Source organism: Stenella coeruleoalba (genome assembly GCF_951394435.1).
Source record: "Stenella coeruleoalba genome assembly, chromosome: 7".
Classification (NCBI taxonomy): Eukaryota; Metazoa; Chordata; class Mammalia; order Artiodactyla; family Delphinidae; genus Stenella; species Stenella coeruleoalba.
The window spans coordinates 120,750,034-120,763,205 of NC_137153.1; the positions used below are offsets into that span (position 1 = coordinate 120,750,034).

At 60.8% G+C, this 13,172-nt stretch overlaps 1 protein-coding gene across 1 annotated transcript; it reads left to right on the top strand.

Annotated features, from left to right (window-relative positions):
- Window positions 1-9,870: 9,870 nt before the first annotated feature.
- FAM163B (family with sequence similarity 163 member B) lies at window positions 9,871-11,304 on the top strand (the record flags this gene model as incomplete). Its single annotated transcript, XM_079927297.1, has 2 exons — window positions 9,871-9,963; window positions 10,670-11,304. 2 exons carry the CDS (start codon window positions 9,871-9,873, stop codon window positions 11,063-11,065), a joined length of 489 nt encoding a protein of 162 aa, XP_079783423.1. The 3' UTR covers window positions 11,066-11,304.
- Between the last annotated feature and the right edge of the window lie 1,868 nt (window positions 11,305-13,172).

A 13,172-nucleotide genomic window follows, 5' to 3' on the forward strand; every position in this document is an offset into this window, starting at 1 on the left:
ACCTGCCCAGGACACGCTGCGGCCAGGCAGCGCGGGAGGTGGGGGCCACAGACGCAAGACCCCGTGCCTCCCCTTCCCGCGTTCAGGGGGCCTGTTCAGCGCAGGCTTGCCAAACGGACCCCGACTCAGTTCACATCTGCCCGCATTTTGCAGCCACTACTGTGTCCTTGCGCTCTATTGCCCCCTGGTGGCAGGAGGACCGCAGAACTGGCGCCAGCCAGGTTCCTGCCTTCACGGGGCTTCCAGTCGGGCAGGGGGCGAGGAGGCGGGTGCACCCCTGCCCCTGACACCCGTAGGCAAGCTGGGGCGGGGTGGGAGAAGGAGGGAGAAGACAAGACGCACACTTTGGGAGGCGCACCCAGGCTCACCCCCTGGTCCCCACGCCTAATCGTGTGAGCCACGTGCAGCTCTGCCCCTGTTTCCTTGTTAGTAAAATGGGGTCATGGTGACCCTGCTCAGGCTCTCCTAGGGATTAAAGATGTTGGTCAAGGGTGCTGTGCCCTGCCTGGCACAGAGGAGGTGCTCAGGACGGGACGATGTGCTTGTTGCTGTTGTGAGGCACTGGGGAGCCACGCAAGGTGTTAGAGGGAGGCGGTGACCAGTCCAGACTTGGGTTCAGGAACCCCCGTGGCGCAGCATGGGCAGGAGGGCGGGGCAGGAACCCCAGGTCCTGGGATGCCCCGGCAGCCTCTGTGCCGTGCTGGGGTCAACAGCTGGAGGGCCGGCCGGAGAGATGGGCGTGAACCGTGAGCTTCTCCACAGCCGTCTGTACTACTTCAGACCACGAGGAGGGTGGACAGGAGAGGTCTGGGAGCTGCTGAGCTCAACGTCCGGCAGCGGGGGGCCTCGCCCTCCTCCCACCCCTCCCCTCCTCCCGCCATCACCTTGGGACCCAGGGAGGCGGTCCAGGGTCGCTAGCCTGTGCCCAGCTCTCGCTCTGTGGCAGAGGTCGGGGTGACCCTGGGCAAGGCTCCCTCTCTGGGGCACAGCTGCCCGTCTGCACGGCGAAGGGGCAGAGACATGCTCGCGGACTTCCACACCACCGGCCATGCCCCCACGGAGCTGGGGGATCCAACTTCGTGTGACCATACACCCCAGTGCACCCCGAGTTTCTGCCCATCTGGATGAGCAGGGCAGGGGCTCCGGGCCAGACAGCAGCAGCCACAACTGAGGGTTTAATTTTGGAGCGGGTTCCGAGGGCCTGCCTCATGAAAGGCCCCTCTGGGCCGGGCCTCCCCCCCAGGATGACCAGGGCCCTCCCAGGTGCCACCCGCTGCCCCAGAGGACCAGGGAGGCCCCGGGCGGCTCTGGCACAGCTTCTGATGGAGGCCAGGAGGGGTTCCTCCTGCTACTCCCTGGGGACCATGCCAGAGGGGGCAGAAGGCCACCCAGCTGGAGGTGCCCTGAGCCCCCTGGCCCACCCAGGTGGGGCAAAGCCCTGCTCCCTCCAGTTTCCTGGCCACGGCCCAGCCACCAGGCCCGGGGGTCTGCCCTGGATCCTCCCCTCCTGGACCACAGAGCTGCGAGCTCCTTTCCTCAGCTCCAGCCATATCCACGGTGGGCCGGGCAGGTCCACAAAGATGGGGTGTCCATCCAGTCGGGTTTTCTGCTTGCTCGGTGGGTTGACTCACTCCTCCAGCCTCAGTGCACCCCTAGAAAACGTGAGTGGGGTAATCGAGCAAAGAGATGCGTCTGAGCCCCGCTTCCCACGTGGCCTGGGAGAGTGGGTGTGTCCCACCCTCCACCCTGGGGCGGCCACAGGGAGAAATGAGATCAATGCGCTGACGCTGTTCTCATTAACCCTGCTGTTGCTGAACTGAGGCCCAGAGAAGGAGGGACCCGCCGTTCCCCATCACACCCCCAGCCTCCCTCCCCGCCCCCCGAGAGCTCCGCCAGGGTCCCACTAGGAAATTCCGGTGCACCCTTCAAGAGCTCAAGGACCCCGGCAGGTCATTCGTTCCCAGTCGGCGCTGAGTCCCTACCGTGGGCCCTGCTCTGGACTGGGCTTCAGGAACAGAGCAGTGGACCCCAGGTAGGGCCCTGCTCTCACATGGTTCACCCCGAGGGGCTCTTCAGCAGGGCTATGGGGAGAGCTTCTGGAACTCTGTGAACCCCAGAAACGGCTGTCCAAATGGCACAGCCCCTGTGCTCTCTCTGGGGGTCCTCGAGGAGTCCAGAGCACAAAGCCGGCCGACCAGAGGCACCCACAGCATTTCCTAAACATCAGCAACGCAGCCCGCCTGGCAGCGCCAAGCCCCCTGCTGCAGGCGTCCTCCAGCCTTGGAACCCTAGGTGGGCACACGCCCGGCTTACTGGGTCCCCCGCGCCTGGTTGGCCCGAGCGCTCTCGGGGCTGAGCTGATCCGGGCTGAAGATGGAGCTTGGCGGGAGGACACTCCAGGTGGTGTTGGGAGCTGCCTCTCCGGGCCCCAGGCCCCGATTCCGCCACCCCACCCCCAGCCAGGCTCTGGATAACATCTCCGAGGCCAGCCCCAGCGATGCGGAGCACTTCGCCGTCTACTTATTACCAAACGCAGGAATCTGGGAGCCCGCGGAGCGTGAAATTAGGACCAAATGTGGAGGAGGTCTAGACAGGAACTCCGGGCCACTCCCGCTCGAGGACGACGGGGCCCTTGGGCTCCCAGGTAGCAGGAGCGCTCTGGTAACCAGACAGATGTTTGTGGAGAAAAGCGTGCCGGCTCTCCACAAGCTCGACGAGGCGCCGGGATGCGGAAAGGCCTGGCAGCGAGGCGGCAAACCTGGGTCCCAAGCCCAGCTCTGACCTCTCTGCCCCCAGGCTCGGTCTCCCTGTCTGGAAATGAACGGCACCATCTTCGCCCGGTTGGAAGGGCTGCTTGTGAAGCAAGCGGATTCCAGGGCCCCACGCAGACCCACCGAGGCCTGGGCCTCTGCATATTTCCCGGGTTCCCGTCCCTGGAGGGTTTAGGAGTCGCTGGGCTGGTTGAGCCTGAGGCCCGGCCAGTGTGGAGGGTGCAGGGCTGGGCTTCTCCTTGGCTCCTAGAAGGGGCGCCGGGCATCTCAGGTGAACAGGCGAAGGGGTGGGGGGTGCTGGAGGGGCGTAAGACAGGCAGACTGAGGAGACTCAATCCTTGGTCTGCAAGGCAGGGGTGGGTGGGATGCAGCAACGGGAACAGAGGAGAGTCTGAGACAGTGCAGGACACGTGGTCCAGATGGCAGCCATGCGGGGGTCCTCTGCCAGGGGAGGGGCTCCGTGAGGGCAAGGGGGAGGCAGGTGGGCCGGCGTCTGCCCCGCTGCCAGGTGTTTCCTGCCCCCCACCCCACTGGATCTCCTCGCCGCAGGAGGCAACCGCAGCTCGTAAAGCGGCGGCTCCCCGCGAGACACCGGGCTCTCGGAAGGGGCCGTGGCCCGCCCAGCCCCCCTCCACAGACTCTGGGGCCGGGGGTGCCCAGGGAGGCCCCATCTCACAGCCTGTCCCTGTAAAAATCGGGGGCGGGGACAGGGAAGCAAAGCCGTTTATAAAGCTTTAAAACCGTTTATGGTCCCGGGGGGCAGATTAACAATTCAGCTCAGTCCTCGCCAACTCGTCTTGGCTGGCGGTGCGTGGAGACTTGGGGCGGGGGCTGGGGCCAGGGAGCTGGAGGAGGGACGGCGGCGGCAGCCTCCACCAGGCTGGCACTGGACCTGCCGGCACCTCGCTGTCCCTCTCCTTCCTCTCCCGGCCCGACCCAGCCTGGCCCATCAGATGGCCATCCTTCCAGGACGGCTCAGAAGCCTTCTCCTCCAGGAAGCCCCCCACGGTTTCCCTGACGCGATACTGCCCCCTGAGCCCCGAAGCCCTCCGTTGGTCTCTGGGCACTCGGCGTAGCCATTCCCGGGACACGAGTGTCCAGGGGACACTGGATCAGCCCGGTTTCCCTCTAAGCTCCCAGGCAAGTTTATCGGAGTGTCTGCGGTCCTTCCCTTCTCTGCCCCCCTGCGGGATGCCATCCTGATCTATTGCCTGGACCAGCAGCTGGCATCGTTTTCACATTCGTGATTCTGAAACTTTGTCCTGCATCTCAGTTATCCGGACCCCTCACAGGCAGGGCTGGTTAAAGATACAGACCTAGATCCTTCCAGTCCAGAGCTGGCAGGACTTGGTTTTCTAAATCCTCCCATGCCCATATTACAGAGAAGGAAACTGAGGCCCAGAGAGTGGCCTGAGACCCAGGGTTACCAGCGAGTGTATGGCGGGACACTCCCCCTCCTGCCCACCCTCGAGGGCAGGACAAGGGCCCCTCAGCCCTGGTTACTTCAGTGTCCAGCTGGGCAGCGTCCCCAGGCACAGGAAGGAGGTCTGAGAGGCGACAGCTCAGCGAGGGCAGCAAGGTATGGGGCTTGGGGAAAGGGTCCTCTGGCCGCTGTTCTTCCACTGACTTGCTGTGTGAGGTCACGAATGTCTCCCCCGCAACGGTCATCACCCCTGCACTGGCCTCAGCTTCCCCCTACACCCCCCATTAAACAGAGGGGTGGGACTTCAAGGTTCTGTGAGTGGCATTAAAGAAGTCCAGGAAGGCTTCTTGGAGGAGAAGGCATGTTCTGAGCACTGAAGGCAGGGGAAGGCCTGGAGAGGCATAGGGAAGAGCATCCCTGGGGTGGGGCACAGTAAGGGCATAGGGGTGGCTGGAGGGTGGGGTGAGGGAGGCCATGTCACACTCTCGGGGGCAGTTCGGAGTTGACCATGGACTGATGTCAGGCTGGGGCCTGAGCGAAGCTGCCAGTGGTGTGCATGCATGTCTGCTGCCCGGGCCTGGTCCCAGGAGCGGCGCCCGGCTCGGGCGTTGCTGCCCGTCGGCGTGCGTGTATCTGCGGAGTGAGGCTGAGACGCTCCAGCTGGACGGGGCAAGAGTGTTGGAGCTGTGCCTGCTGACAGTCCTGGGCGCCTGGCCGGTGCCGGGGTCCTTCCCATCGCGCCGCCAGGCTGCCTGTGGCTGGAGGCCCCCCACCCAGAGCCGGGCAGAGCGAGGGGCCATCTGTGTCTCAGACCCGGGGAGAGGCTCCGTGGCCACGCCCTCAGGGACCTGATAGAGGGTTGAGAGGCAGAGAGGGAGACATAGTAACAATAGGAAACTGAGCACAGCACACCTGCCGCGGGGTGGAATCCTCCGTGTTCTTCCGTTTTACAGAGGAGGAAACTGAGGCACAGAGAAATGGAGGTATTCGAAGCCCCACGCTTGCAGCTAACTGGGGACAGAGCCAGGCTGGCTCCCAGCGGTCCGTCCGGCTGGGGTGTTGGGGGCGCTGAGTTTAACTCCTGCACTTTGACCTCCTCCTTGACCTTTCCCAAGCCCAGTGAGCTCCCTCATCCAGGAAGCAGGGCCATAATGATCTTTCTGGGGGTACAAACGGCAGAAGCACACCCAAGGTTGATGTGTTCACAGCAAGAGTCACTCTGAGGGTCTCAGGGAGGGAAACGGAATCCTGTGAATTGGGACCACAGCCTGGCTCTCTCTGGGCACCTGCGTCCTTCCTCTCTTCCCGCCTGGACCAACTCCCCTGCCTCCACACACATGCCGCCCTGGCTGCGGCCTGAGTGCCCATGTCTCTACCCAAGGTCAAGGGACCAGCAGGGACTGGCCAGTCTCCAGGTCCGGGTTCCACTTCCCGGGAGAGAGAAGACGGCTGGCCCGGCGTGGGGGGGCTGGCGCCTTTCCATCCCAGCCCCAGCAAGCCGTGGCCAGCGGAGCGGCAGGGAGTACGGAGGCTGCTGAAGCCCTCTGGGCCTGGGAGGCCCTGGATTTCCCGTGGCAGGCGCTGGGTCACACGTGGCTTTCAGCTGCGACGGGCCCATTAGCCAGGATGACACGCGTGCATCAGTGGCCCTGAATGGGGGGCTGGCTTTGGCTGGATCACCAGGAGGGACTCTGGCCTTCTCTGAACCTCGGTCTCTTCCTCTGCAAATTGGGGGTCCCGGTGCCTGCTCTGCCCTCCCACGGCTGCCGCAAAGACCAGGGAGAGCTGTCAGGGGTCCATTCCACTGCCCGCTTTCTGGCCACTCCAGGGTCAGGCTGAGACAAGCCGGGGTGTCCCTGTGAGCCCCCAGGGGGAAGGGTCTGGGGGCGTGGGGCGCAGCAGCTGCGTGCTTTGCTTTGCCTCACCTCTGTGAAGAGCATGAAACGCATCTGGACGGCAGGCCTGGCCCTGCCCAGCGTCCCCCGCTGGTTGCTTCCTCTGCACACCCAGCTCCCTGGATCCGGCCCCGGTCGGCCTGCACCTTTGGCAGGGCTGGTGGGCCAGCTGGCCTCAGCCACCCTGGGGGCCGAGGAAGGCCGGAGCTGCCCGGCAGGGCGCCCAGAAATGCAGGGGTCCCTGGGGCTGCTGCTGTCTGTGTGGCCTGCACTGTGTCTTCCTGACCGGGCCCTATTGCTCCAGCTGTCTGGATCTGCCTGTCTGCACCTCTGTCTGTCTGAATTTGGAGCTGTCTGTGAGTCTGGGTCTCGTTGTCTCGTCGCTTTGGGCCTGTCTGGATGTACCTTTCAGTCCATCTGTCTGTCTGCTCAGGGTCTGGGTTCCCATCCCAGCTGTGCCTCTGTCGCAAGACGCTCCCCCCACCCCTTGTGAGCACACGTTCACGTCCTCCTCCACCTATAGGCCAGCGTCCCCGGCGTCCCTGCCCGGCCACTCCCTGCCAGTCCACTTGACCCTGCAGACGAGCCTGTGGGGAACCGCTGAGCAGCCAGCCTCACCAGGCGGGGCGCAGCCTCCCTCACTCCTGACCCACCGACCGCCCAGACCCCCCGAGTCTCCCAACGAAAACCCCGTCTGTCAGTTCTCACACATTCCTGGAAGAGAGCAAATCGGCCCAAATCCCATCAAGTCTTTGGCAAAGGCGCATCAGCGGCTTTAGAACCGAGCACTGCACAGAGCGCTTCACGGCACGTTCCTGTAATCGCAAGACGTGGGAGGTAACGCAGATCCCGGCCCGCAGGGCCTGACTGAGTGAGTGGGGCCCCTTCACGCCGCGGGGCGAGCTCTAGGGGCCCCTGGGGGTAATCCCGCCCCTAGGGAAACGTGGTGTATCTGGGGAGAGACTACTGGGTGAAAAGGGAAGGTATGGAGGGTGTAGACAGAATGCCACTTTCGCTCAGGAGGAGAAGGAAATCTATATTTGCTTATATTTTTAGAAAGAAGCAATGGAAGGATAAACCCAGAACTAAGTGAAATGGTTACTTCTGGGCAGAGTAGGGTAGGCGGTGGCTCGGGGGAGGGGGCTGGGCGTGCAAGACCTCTCTGAATGCACCTGGTTTTACGCTTTTGACTTTGGAATCAAATGTTTTCTACAATTAAAGAGCAAAGCTAAATCCGTTTTTTTAAAGAAAGTAAAAACTAACTAGAATAAATGAACCTGAATATCAAGGTGGTGGAAAGAAAACCGTACTAAGAATTATTTCAAGTGACTTTGAAACAGTCTTTCTACTACACATCCCTAAGGGGACAAGGACAAAAAAAATAACAGATATCAAATTCCATTCAGTAGACTTGTTAGTAAAAACATCGGTAACACTACTTTTAAATTATTATATATGATGGGAAAAAGCAAATAATGAAGTGCATGTTATTAGGAAATAAAATTTGCACTGTAAAGGTCACATAGACATCACGTTTTAACATGTCAAAACCCTTTGATCTCTAATTTTAAATGGAAATGTCAGTATAAACTCAGTTCATTTTTCTATTCCTTAAAAAAAAAGTCTTTCTGAGCTCTGGCCACCGGGAAAACCTGGAAACCCAGGGGCAGCTAGCACCCCTAGTGCCCAGGCTGTGTTCTCCAGAACCACTTCCCAGCAAGAGAACCAGGGTGTCCCAGGAGATAAGCTGGGACATCTTATGCCTAAAAGCAACATGCGACCAAGGGTTAGTGGGGTCCCACCAAAATGACGCCGGAGTCAACCTGGAGGTGCTTCCAAACCCACGGTCCCGGTGGGATCATCTGAACATCAAAAAGAATGATGACTGCAGTGGCTTAAAACACAACAGATGTATATACAAGTCAGTGAGATCACAGTGATACAGTAAAGCGACCACAAGTCTCACGGGGCGCCAACTTATTCTGAAAATTGAAAAAGTTACGAACTGAGCGTCTACGCCTTTCCTCTGCAGACTGTCTTTTAATATTACCGGATAGGTAATGGGGAAGGTTCTTTAGAGAAGAACCAGAGCTGATACACGCAGAAGAAATGACAGCATCTGAAAAGTCGCTATTTGCAACTCCTAATGAAATAACAGACGTAGGCTATGATTTCCAGCGGCTGCTGAAAGGATGAGGTGGAAGGCTGATGGGGAATTTTACGGTGGGAGGATTGGGCTGACGGCAGCTGAACCCACCGGCAAGTCTCAACATCACGACAAGGACAGCGTGGGGCCCTGAAAGTGAAGCGATAGGAAGCCAGTTTAGAGGACAAAACCATGATGGAGGGACATATGAAATGGTGCTGGGAGAAATGCAGCCAGTTCTAGTACATGGAAAATCCTGTAAGATAAATGACCCAGTTTCTTTTATAAACAGCATGGGGCGGGGGGGGAGGGGCGAGAGTGGATGGGAACTCTTCTACAGTCAAAAGGGGCAAACTGGATCCTGATTTGCGCAAAACCAACTGTAAAAAGACGTTGTGGAGATGACTGGAGGCTTTTTAAAGGTCCTCACCTGTCAGATTCCGCACTGAAGTATTTATGAGTAAACTAAGACACTCTGGGATTTCTTTAGGGAACTCAGTTGCCCGTGCCATGCTATTCCCCTGGCGGAAAAAAAAAAAAAAGGTAGGGGGTGGAAATTGAGGCAGGGTGTGCTCAGCAGCAGCTGGTGCCTCAGAGATGACTGTTAACCGTCCAGGGATACGGCAAGCCGGCTATTAAAGCCTGGTCGCTTGAAATGGGCCACAGTGAGAATATTTACGGCACGAGCATCAGCAAACGCCACAGGTCAGGGTGCTTTCACTCCAAGAACTAGTTTATCAGCACCCGGCCAGACAGTGCTCACAAGGGCACCGCTGGTGACCGCATTGTGCATCCTCTCTACTTTGTGTGTGTTTGAAATTTTCCACAGTAGTTTACGAGGGGCACATCCTTAGGCCTAGGAATCCCACTTCTGAGAACTTATCCTGGACAGGTAATTGAAGTCGGTCCTGCAATTCAAGTGGCTTCCGTTTTTAGCTACGCAAACGTGTATGGAAACGTTGGCTTAAGATTTATTTTTTAATGTCAACAGCCTGAACACCAAAAAGGAGTTTGGTTTTCAGTTTCAAAACGAGAAAGTTCTGGAAGTCGGTTGCAAGCAAAGCGAATATACTTAACGCTACTGACTTGTACACTTAAAAATGGTCAAGATGGTAAATTTTATGTCACGTGTATTTTACCGGTGACTTGAAATGTTAAAAAAAAAGGATCGGTTATGTTATAAAATGGAATATGGTTCGAAATTATGTTACAGAAGAAAATTTAATGGGAAGGAGAAATAAGGATGCGCTGGTGAAGGGACAAAGCCGGTTACAAAACCATACGTTCAGCCCGACTGCATTTGGGTAAATTTATGCGCGAGCTTGTCGCCCGGGCTGAAAGTATGCTAGGCTACGCGCTCACGAAACCTACAGGGACCCCTGAGAGCGAGGCGCTGTGCTGTCAGCAGCATCTCCTAGAGGTGTGGAAACTGCTGGCAGAGGCAGAGGCCGAGGGGGATGTCCCACCTGAGCCCCAGGCCCAGCCGCTGCCTCCTGCATGCAGTTGGGTTTTTCGTTCTCCCTTTCGGAGCGCTTCCTCAACCTCCTAACCTAGAACAGCTTCCTTCTGCAACGAGCTGACAACGTGGTGAAGCTGGTGCTGTGCGTTGCAGGCTGTTGATGGAGAAGGGGGCGGATGACAGCCGGAACCGTGGTCATCACCGGGGGCATCTTGGCGACTGTGATTCTGCTTTGCATCATCGCGGTTCTGTGTTACTGCCGGCTCCAGGTACTCCGGGAGCTGGGGGGGGGGGGGCGCGGGGAGGGAAGCCCGGAGGGGGCCCTGCAGAGGGAGGGAGCCAGGGCCCAGGAAGGCGGAAGAGTCAGGTCTCCAAGAAGGTGCAAGGCAGACGGCACCCCCGGACTCCACCTGTGAGGGCTCGGTGATGACGGCTCCCCAGACTCCCTGTGAGGTGAGTCCGCTGAGGCTCAGAGAGGGTAAGGGCCTTTGCAGATGTCACACAGCTGCCAAGCGGGGAGCAGGGGTGAGCCCTTGGGCGGTGCTACTCCACCATCTGTGCACTCCCTGCCCCACCCACACTCTAGGACTGTCCTAGGTCCCCCGCATCTTTCTTCCTGAGAGAGGACAGGAAGCCACGTGCATAGGGCAAGGCAGCACGGCTTGGTGCCCTGGAACTAGATTGGGACCAGACTGCCTGGGCTCGAATCCCAGCTCTGCCGCTTTCAGGCTGCCTGCACCCCCTGTGCCTCAGTTTCCCCACCTGCAAAATGGAGTTGGCCGTTGCACCTGCCCCCAGTTGCCGTGGGCTGAAACGAGCGAATCCCTCACTTAGGGATCCCGGCAGTCCGGGGTGCCTGGATTACGAGCTCCCGTGAGTGGTGGTGCCAGGGACGCGGGTGTCTGAGCTGGGTGCCGCACACTTGCAGTGAGGGGAGCCGGGGAGCCGGCGGTCACAGTGGCCCTCTGCCCGCAGTACTACTGCTGCAAGAAGGAGGAGTCCGAGGAAGACGAGGAGGAGCCCGACTTCGCCGTGCACTCGCACCTGCCCCCGCTGCACTCGCACCGCAGCCTCGTGCTGACCAACGGGCCGGCGCTCCACCCGGCCACCGCCGCCTCCTTCAGCCAGAAGTCCCCGCAGGCCCGCGCCCTCTGCCGCAGCTGCTCCCACTACGAGCCGCCCACCTTCTTCCTGCAGGAGGACGAGGGCGTGCGCAACGGCGGGGAGCGCGTCGCCCACAAGAGCGTCAGCCGGGAGGACGTGGCGCTGCCGCCTGGGAGCTTCGGGGCCCTGCAGGCCCTCAACCCCAGCCGCCTCTCGGCCATGCGGGAGGCCTTCTCGCGGAGCCGCAGCATCAGCACCGACGTCTGAGGGCGCCCCCGGCCGCCGACAGGTCCTGAGACCACGGTGGGGTCCCCACGGCGTCCCAGCCTGGCCCTGGGCCGGGACCCAGGCTCGGCCCAGCCTGCCTCACAACCGCGTCCTCACGGGGGCCCGTTGGGGAGCTCCGGGGCTCGCGGCGGGGGTCAGACCCAGTGAAAGTAGTGTGGCCGCCCTGGGTGGTGGCCCCCGGGGCCTGGGTCCGGAAGGGAGGCGGGCATGATGCGGGCACAGGTGTGCGGTAGCATCCGGCTGGCAGGCTGCAGGGTGAGGTAGGGCTCTGGAGCATAGACCCCAGGCTGCTGCTACCAGTGCTGCCGTCAGGGAGGGGGCCGTGGAAGGTGGCCTCCGTCTCAGCCCCAGCAAGTCGGCATCTCCGGCTTCACCGCCTGGCCGTGTCCCTCCCTCCCTGGGCCTCAGTCTACCTACTTGTTCAAAGAAGGGGTGGCAGCCGCGATGCTAGGGGCCCTGCAGCACAAGCCTCACCTGGCGCCTTGCAGACCAGGCACCCCGTCCCAGAACAGGGCCTCCCCCCGCCCCTCCCACACACACTCTGGCTTTAAGCGCCAGGAGGCTGAGACACTGGTTGATTGAGCTGGGCCCCCAGCTGGGCAGATCGCCCTAGAAGGGGGAGCTCCCTTGGGATGCACAGCCCCGACTGGCTTTTTGGTGAAAATGGAGTGGGGAGGAGGCCACGTGCTGCTCCCCCCACGTCGGCAGTGTCCACACTAAAATGCCCAGTCAGTCCTCAGCCCCGATGCGGTAAGGCGGACGCAGCCATGGACAGGGGCTAAATGACCCACTGACTCCCCGTGAGACCTGGGACGGGCCCTCCCACTCCTGGGCCTCAGCCCCCCCCAGGGCCCTCCTGCTTTCATGACCCGGGGCACAGACCCCCGAGCTCTGCCACCTGCCCAGTTTCTCAGGAGGACCTGGAAGCAAGACCCCAGGCTGCCCTTTCCCTGCTCCGGCCCCGTGCGCACGCTCCCAGCAGGGCTAGGGGCTCCCCCGCCGTCCAGCTCGAGAAATGCCCCAAACCCAGGGGCACCGCCCGCGGGGCACGCAGCCCCGTCCACGCAGAGGCACCGTTTCCTCTCGGCAGCATGGCCCCCAGAGTCCCCTGCCCTCTCCCGGGCTCTCTCTGCCTCTGGGCCCAGCCATAGAGCCAGCCCCCACCCTGGCAGGGCAGCCCCGTCTGCCCAGGAAGACGGACCAGGCTCCCCAGCTAAGCCACCTTCCTAGCAGACAAACCTTCGGGGCACGTGGCCATCCCCGAGCTGTGGGCGGCCTGAGCACCGCACTTCTGCTCTTTCTCCAAAGGGCTGCTGAGCTGTGACTCCGGACGTGAGCAGAGTTAGGAAGGCTTACTATTTTTGGCACTGTCGATTTCCCCCCTGCCCCCACCTTCTTCCTTTCTCCTCCTGCCTCAGTTTGGACTTGCTAATGGAATTCATCCCCAAGCTTCCCCTTCCTTTGTCACAGCCCGTGAGTTTGTTTCTGATGCATTAGCTGGGCGGGGTGGGCGGGGGTGGGGAGGGGGGTGAGGGTCAGGAGGTGGCGCTTCCTGCGGCTGTTCTGTTCGGTTTCCTATTTCCTTTTCTGGTCTCTGGCCTCTGTGTAGATTCCTAGATCCATTTGACATCAACACGCACCCATCCATCCGAACTCCCCCGGCTCCACCATGGGGACCTGCGGGGAGCTGCCTGCTCTCTGACGGATTCGAGAGCCAATAAAACTCCTGACACCGTGTGCTGTCTTTGGTCTGCCTGACATTCCAGGCCAGCCCAGACCCCTCTCCGGGGTGGGGGTCTTAGCCCAGACCCCTCTCCGGCGGGTGGGGCCGTATCCAGCCCAGCACCGGGCAGAGCTGGCCTTCCTCTCCCGTCCAGCCCCAGGGGTCACGGCACTGCCCAAAGGCGCCCGGCCGCAGCCATGTTTGGTTTAGATTTTCCCGGGGTGGATGTGTCAGTCTTCCATAATTGGAAGCCACTGGCCTAAACCCTGAGCTCCTGGAGGGTGGGTGGGGGGTGGCAGGCTGAGCCACCTGGGGCAAGTGACTGACCTCTCTGGGCACGGGTCTTAGCATCAACGCAATGGG